The sequence below is a fragment of the Triticum aestivum genome, chromosome 3A, assembly GCF_018294505.1.
Source record: "Triticum aestivum cultivar Chinese Spring chromosome 3A, IWGSC CS RefSeq v2.1, whole genome shotgun sequence".
NCBI classification, from domain to species: domain Eukaryota; kingdom Viridiplantae; phylum Streptophyta; class Magnoliopsida; order Poales; family Poaceae; genus Triticum; species Triticum aestivum.
In genome coordinates this window covers 728,211,158-728,218,608 of record NC_057800.1, presented here as the reverse complement: position 1 = coordinate 728,218,608, position 7,451 = coordinate 728,211,158, and the positions used below count along the sequence as shown (strand labels likewise).

General features: G+C 44.6%; 1 protein-coding gene across 1 annotated transcript in view; it reads right to left on the bottom strand.

The window, feature by feature from the left end:
• LOC123063544 (disease resistance protein RGA5) overlaps positions 1–3,153 on the bottom strand; it is a 4,824-nt gene extending 1,671 nt beyond the window's left edge. Inside the window, exons 1-4 of the mRNA XM_044487350.1 lie at positions 2,899–3,153; positions 2,567–2,631; positions 1,588–2,436; positions 918–1,396 (exon numbers count right to left, since the gene is read on the bottom strand). Coding sequence (XP_044343285.1) covers positions 918–1,396; positions 1,588–2,375 — 1,267 coding nt within the window. The 5' untranslated portion in view covers positions 2,376–2,436; positions 2,567–2,631; positions 2,899–3,153. The remainder of the gene's footprint in view (positions 1–917; positions 1,397–1,587; positions 2,437–2,566; positions 2,632–2,898) is intronic.
• Between the last annotated feature and the right edge of the window lie 4,298 nt (positions 3,154–7,451).

The following is a 7,451-nucleotide window of genomic DNA, read 5'->3' as shown; positions in this document are numbered from 1 at the left end:
CAAGGTTAGTGCCTCAGGTATCCAAGGAGCAGCATGTGAAATTATGTCCAGGAACTTGAGGTCACACAGTTTTGCCAAAGAAGAGTTTAGAACATCCATGTCCACGTCTTCAGAGAAACCGGTTCTGAGAGATAGAGTGAGCAGATTGGTGAGCTCTCCTAGGCCCTTGATACTGTCGAGTGAGGTGTGCAGCATATTAAACTTATGCAGATGTTGTAGGGATCTCATTTTACCAATGCCCTCGGGCAGCCTTTGAACAAATGGAACATGCAGATTCAACAACTGTGGCAGGAGAAAAATATCCATTGGGATACAGGACCCATCTATATCGAATGTTTCCAACATCTGTAACCCACTAATTTGGGTTGGTAGCTGGTACTTACTACAGCCACGAATCCATATATGTCGCAGCTGATATAACTTACACAGTCCTGTCAGGTCGATTTTCCGGTTGTCATCTTCAGAACTAGAAGTAAAGTCAGCAATAAAAACTCGAAGATACTTGAATTCTACCAGAGGAGGTATATTCAGGGAGCCTCTCCAATTTGCAAATGATCGCACTTGTGACATGCTAACGTCACCTGGCAATGTTGCACCGTCCAAGTTGAAGAGCATCCGACGGGTCTTTTGAAGTTGTCCTGTAATGGCCTCTGGGTTGTCTACAACAGTGATAAAATTCTCCTCTGCAGACTTGTACAAGATAAGATACAACAACATATCGTGTACTTTGCAAGATCCTACTGACCCATCGCTTTTAATCTGTACAGGTTGAATAAGGCTCATGTTGACAAGCTCATTGAAATAACTTATCGCAGTCTGTTCTAGGCTTTGTCCACGTGCTTTGCTAACGAAACCTTCAGACACCCATAGTCTTAACAAATCAAACCTAAATATTTCATAGTCCTCTGGAAACATACCAAGATACAAGAAGCACGTCTTGAGGTGGTGAGGAAGATTTTTGTAACTAAGGTTCAAGATCTGTCTCATTGCTTCCAAGGTGAGATTTGTGCCCGACACTGACCCCAACGAATTCAGTACATATTTCCACTTCTCCTTTTGGTTGGAACTTTCACTTGCTAATAGGCCGGATATGCTAATGATTGCAAGCGGCAAACCACCACACTTCTTGAGAATCTGAACTGAAACATCTCTGAGTTGACCTGAACAAGCTTCTTCAGAGCCAGATATCCTACCAAAAAACAATTTTCTTGATTCTTCTTCACTAAGAGGTTTCATTTCAAGAATGTGCTCATGGTGACCGAAACAACATGCCTCAGCCAAAGCCTTGATTCTTGTAGTTACTATTAATCTACTACCAAGATTATTTTCTGGGAAAACACATTTAATAATATTCCATGCTGATACATCCCATAGATCATCGATGATAACCAAGTACCTGCAAGAAATTAGTACAGTGGTAAGTAAATTTAAAAATAAATTTCAAAAGGTTCAAGGTAGATGAAAATATTTATTATCAAATTAAATATTAATTCTTTTATAGAAGAACATAATATTAAATGTTTTAAGGAAATCTAAGTATCAGGGGCACATGTGAACAACAACAATATAGAAAGTTAGAATCAGTACCTCTTGTTTTTCAGGTTTTCTCTGAGTTGGTCGAGAAGAACATTTAATTCACAATCATGAAAAGGTTGTCCACACCCAAGTTGGGTTAATAAACTATTCAGAAGTTTTGGAATGTTGGGCTTTTGAGACACCGGCACAAATGCACTACAATGAAATTCCGCCTTCAGCTTATGGTATACCTCATTGGCGAGTGTTGTTTTACCCAAACTTCCAAAACCTACAATTGATACAACCTTCAACTGCTTATCCTCATCTTTTAGCCAACTGACAACCTCATTGGTTGGGCCCTCCATGCCAACAAGTTTAGCTGCATTCTCATAGAGTGCGACAACCCGTTGGTCAACAGCCACATTATGTGATGTGGGGACATCGACCTTGTATCTGTCACGCCGTTCACTTGTTTCACGCACAAGTTTCTTGATGTCCTCAATCTGGCCAGCAATCTGATGGCGGGCCCTTGAAGTTCTAAGGCGTTGAATGGTGTCATGGACAAACCCAGATTTTTTCCTCTTCTCACCAATTTTGGACATGAAGTCATCGATAATATCCTCAATGTCATAAGACATCTCCCTGACCACGTCCCTCCACCTTGCAGTCTGTATATCCAGCTCATCCAAATCTGCAAGGCTCTCTAGAGCATCCTTCATGCTGCTCAGCTCATCGCTGATGTACTTAACCTCCTTCCTCAGGTTCTTTAGCTTGGCGAACTCGTCCCCCATCAGGGTGGCCAGCTTACCAAGGAGAGAATTCATCACCCCGGTAGAAGCGCTCACCATTATTCCAACCATCTGTGGCTGAGATGGCTGGACAAGGATCTATCTTGGCTCTCTAGTTATGTTTGTGCTGTGCCTGAAACATGTAAACAATCTGCTGAGCGAATGAAGTTTCAACCATCCATCCATACCATAAACATCGGGGTTTTTTTTCCCAACGTACTCCCTATTTCTGAGTAAAAGCATAATACAGTAAGAATCTGCACCTGAGCTGAAAGCAGAGCAGAGTAGCGCCGTGGGTGCTTCTCTTGGAGGCCTGCTTTAGATCCACCTGAAGTGATGGAAAATCCAGAGTTAATTAACTTGAGATGTCGTTCTCTAGATCCAGATCCCTTTTTTCCCAAAGAAAATATAAACTCCAGATCCACCCCCAAGATCAAAGCCGGTGAAATCCAGATCCACCCCCGAGATCCAAAGCCAGTGAAATGATATACTACTCCGTACTAACCAGTGAGAATAAAGTATAAATATCTGAAGCCGGTCAAATTATAAAACTAGATGCCATGGCGGTGACTGAACCGGAGACAGGGAGACAAACCTTTATTTAGCAGGCAGGTGAAGCCATGAAGCAGCAACAGGCTTTCAACGGGGAGATGGAAGAAGAGCAGCCGACGTTGGTGCAGCAGCAGCAGCAGCAGGGGCGTGGATGGAGCGGAGCCGCTGGTTGAGAAGGGGCAAGCACGACCAACGCGGAGAGGAAGAAGAGAGGGCAGTGCAGGCTCAGTCAGTGGGAGTGGGTCTCCGTCTTGCTGCAGCATTTTCTCTCTTCTGTTTAGGTTCTCCAACTCACTCATATTTCCGAACAAAGCCTGTCTACTCTGCTAGTTTCTTCAGTCCAAGATCCCAAAGCGTCCAGCTTGCATGCACCAACATTGTGCAAACTAGAGGGTTCCTCGCGCGTTGTAGCGGGAAATTTAACAATGATTTGGAGAGATATAAACAAAAAAATTTGTAATATATGATATTTATTATTGGTGACACAATCCAAAGCAGGAGTTAACATTAATGCATCTTCTCGATTCCATTCTCATGAAAGTGAAACTGCAACGTACATCTATATCCCATTCAGAGGATTTAAGAATATTACATTCTGACCATGTTTCAAAGAGCATATATGCAAAATAGCAACAGTCCTTTAAAACATTGATTGTGACATCGAGTGAGGGCAGCTGTTTTGAAGTAGGATAAAACATGACTCACAATGAGTTAGAAAACAACGCAATATTTAACCAATGATAATGAAAGAAAGCTAACTTGTGATTTCCTTTAGGCGTTTTGTAATATTCATGTAAAAACAATCAATAGATACAAAATGAGTAATCTAAATCAGGCAAAACAAAATGAATGTCAGTTATTAGAAAATCAGGGCATAGAAAATATAACTCTGATGACAAAGGCAACAGTAAAATCTGAATGTATAACACATGTGACCAACACCTCGAGAGAATAACTGCACACAAAAAGGAGCCTTAAATCTCATGAGCCCAAAACTTTGGACTTTGACACCCTTGTCTCCTAATATCATGTCCTGCATGAAGTAAGTAAGGCAGATAAAGGTTAGAGGAAACAATACAATTATGAGCCAGCAAATACAGTAAACTGAATTTCTATAAGGACCTGATGACTTGTTGCACATCCAAAATTAGAAACTTGAGTAATAGAAATGGGTTACTATATTTGGAGAGATATCTCGGTCTATCTTGGTTTTTTGTATGGCAACCGATAGCAAGATCCTACAATCAGAAAATGGAGAAATAAACATAGGTTAGTGATTATAAATTTAGCTTTCCTAGTGGGCTGAGGATGAGCTTACCAAATAAGTACAAAAAAATAATAATAATGCAGGATAACAGAAAGCATAATACAACATGAGAAGACTAAACTAAAAGTAATTTTAAAAAATCAAAAGCAGAAAACCAATAAGCCACAAAATAATTAAGAAGGGCATGATAAAAAAACACTTGAGAATGGAGTTGAAAAATAAACTGAGATTGCAGAAAGACAAACAAAAACTTCTGTGGAAGAATAATAATTTGCCTTGTGTAGATGAAACATTGACTGTTGCCTGCAATGAAACAACCGATAAATGTTACGCTTCCTTTAAGCTTGTCTCAAAAGAACAGAACATATCTCTAAGCTAGCTATTGTACCTTCTTCTTCAGTGTAGTAACTTTTCAGAGTTCGAAGGCACATCATGTGGCAGAATCCCCTGAAATATTCAAAACAGACAGCTCAACAATGGGCACCAAAAATCTCCAACTCAATAAAATGCACGTGCATGATGCATGTTTTTTAAATGTTGAACCAGAACGCTATAGCTTCTGCAGCTGCGATAGAAACCTCAAATCAGCCTGCTGCAATGCCTCCAACATATGCCTACCACCAGGCACAAAAAAAATTGTTACTGACAAATCGGAGAATTGAACAAATTGAAGCAGCCAAATTTGACGAAATGCATCTATTTATCCACGTCAACTTTGTGAGCGGATGGGAGCTGGAGAACCCTTCGAGATCGAAGGCACCAGAGGTGAACGTGATGAGGTTCTTGTAAGGACCAGTGTCTCCCGCGATAGAGTCCGGGACGCTGAAGATGCCGTAGTGGTCCAGTGGTCCTGATGCCCCCCTCTGATCCTTCTCCTTGGCTGCCTCCACGTTCAGCGCCGCATCGATCCTGAAGCTCCGCTGTAGGTTCCCTAACAGGGCGAGGATCCTGGCCTTCTGCATCTCCGCCACCTACGATGACCGGAGCAGCCTAATGAAGATCACCTCTAGGCACTTAACAATCCTCTTCGGTAGCTTGCTCTGCTAGGCCATGCACTGCCGTCCACTCTTCGAAGGCAACAGTGCCGGAGGCGATAATTGTTGGGAGCCTACGAAATCATCCTGAAAAGTATCATAATGGAGTTGACAAATAAACTGAGATTGCAGGAAGACAAACAAACAAACCTATAGTAGAAATAATATTTGGCCTTGTTCATTGACAATGCATAGGGAATGGGTTGTTTCATTTACAATCATATATACACTACTTTGGAATAATTAGGGGAAAAGAGTTGAATTCGAATAGAGAAAAGATGGGGGTAGAGGGAAGACCTGAGGCACAGATCCATCGAAGTCGAAGAGATAAAAGCCATGATCTCCGATTCTGTAGGTACTGTGATCCATCTTGCGGTTGACGGCGCACATCAGGAGGTCGACAAACTCTAATTCTGTAGGTGCAGTGATCCATCTTGCGGCTGATGGCGTCGATCCTGTATAAGTAAAGGGAGCGGCGTGAGGAAGTGCACATGGCAGAACTGGAAGGTCAAAAGAGTGATAACGTTTATAAACGGAGGTGACGTGCAGGTGGTAAAAGGGCAGCTGGCCGGTGACCGCTCAGATACCTTCTTGTTTTAATGCCAACATCTATTTGTTCCCACTCCTGCCAGGGATAAGTGCGATTTGATGGAAGGCTGCGTAATCGCTGACTTGTGATTGGCTGGTATCTGATGACATGGCATGCTGAGTTGGACCATTTGCAGGTTAAGACTAGCCATAATGGGTAGTAACATACACTAGTAACTTGGCATGTTACTAGTCTATGTTCTACCTCTATAGTGGGGAGTAACATATGTGTGATAACATGCAACACTTCATTTATTAGCCTATAGACACATCTTGTCTTGATATGTGTGATGTTACTCATACTAGTAGTAACTAGCTACGTTACCACTTTCATCTCTTTCTTCATTTATTGCATGCCACATCATCTATTTAACCTAGATATGTGTGATGTTACTACCTATGTTACTCCCATTATGGGTAGTCTAAGAGAATACTTTATAGTAGGGAGCAACTTCTTAAGAATGTAAGATGACGTACGTCTAAGTTTTTTTTTCGAAAAGGGGTTTACCTCAGCCTCTGCATCAGAACGATGCATACGGCTTATATTATTAAAAGCATAATCCAGTAGCAAAGTCGCCAAGTATCGAGGTGCGAAAATAAACAAAAAGCTCGAAAGAGCTAAAACCCAAAGCCACAACCGGCTGGCAAACACAATAGAGGCACTACATGCCTATCCTATTACATGACCGCCATCCAAACCGGTTGAAAATATTCCGCGCTACCATCTCCCATCGGGTAGACGCAGTAACCAAACGCTCCCTGGCCTCCGTCGGAGTGAGTAGAGACCACATACGGATGAACGCCATGGCCCTAAAGATAACCAGTGGAGGTCTCGACGTCGCGCAACTTGGCAGCTCTCAAAGCACACCTCAGCTGCATATCATCAATGTCCGGCTGCTCCTGCAGCCTCCCGCTGACCCGCCTCCCCTGGGAGACAGGATCCGGGATACCGCCAAAGGCGATGACCTCCTCGCGTGAAGCTCTGCTAGGGGAAAGGCCTCCTGCCCGTCCCCCAACAGCGGCACCCCGGGCCGTAGCCACCGGGGCAGGATAGCAGCACGACGACGACTCCCGTGGCCTGTCCACGGGCGACCCGCCGGCAACAGGGCCCGGGGATACCCTCGCACGGTGCTCCGGAGAAGAAGCCGGTGAGGCGGGCCTATGACCTGACCCGCCCACCGCAACGGGGCATAGAGTGACGGCGGCCTCCTGCCGAGCCATCCCTCCTCCCGCGCGCGGCGACCTGGGGGAGAACGTCGAGTCCTCCGTGTGTGCGCCGTCGGTGTCGTCATCACAGGAGACCGGGCCTCCTGCCCGTCACCTCTAGCCATAGCCGCTAGCACATCACCATCCACGGTAGTCAACAGCGAGGTAGGAGATGTGGGAGGGGCCACCTGCCCTCGGTATCTCCCAACTCAAGAACTGTCGACGCACAAAGGGGAGCCATGGAATCCCCGAAACCCGGATAGACGCCCCGAAGCCGAGGCGGAGCAGAGAACGGTCCCAAGGACCGAAGCTGCAAGGTGGACGTCGGAGCCACACCAGATGACCGAGCAGGAGCAGTATCACTAGAATCAGACGGACCGACCGGCTCCTTGGCCCCGTCATCATCACCCATAGCCGAATCATCCTGGTTCCCTGGGGCACCTCCTCCCTCAGTCGTGTCCATAGGAATATCATCCTCAAACTCATCGAACAAATTAGGAT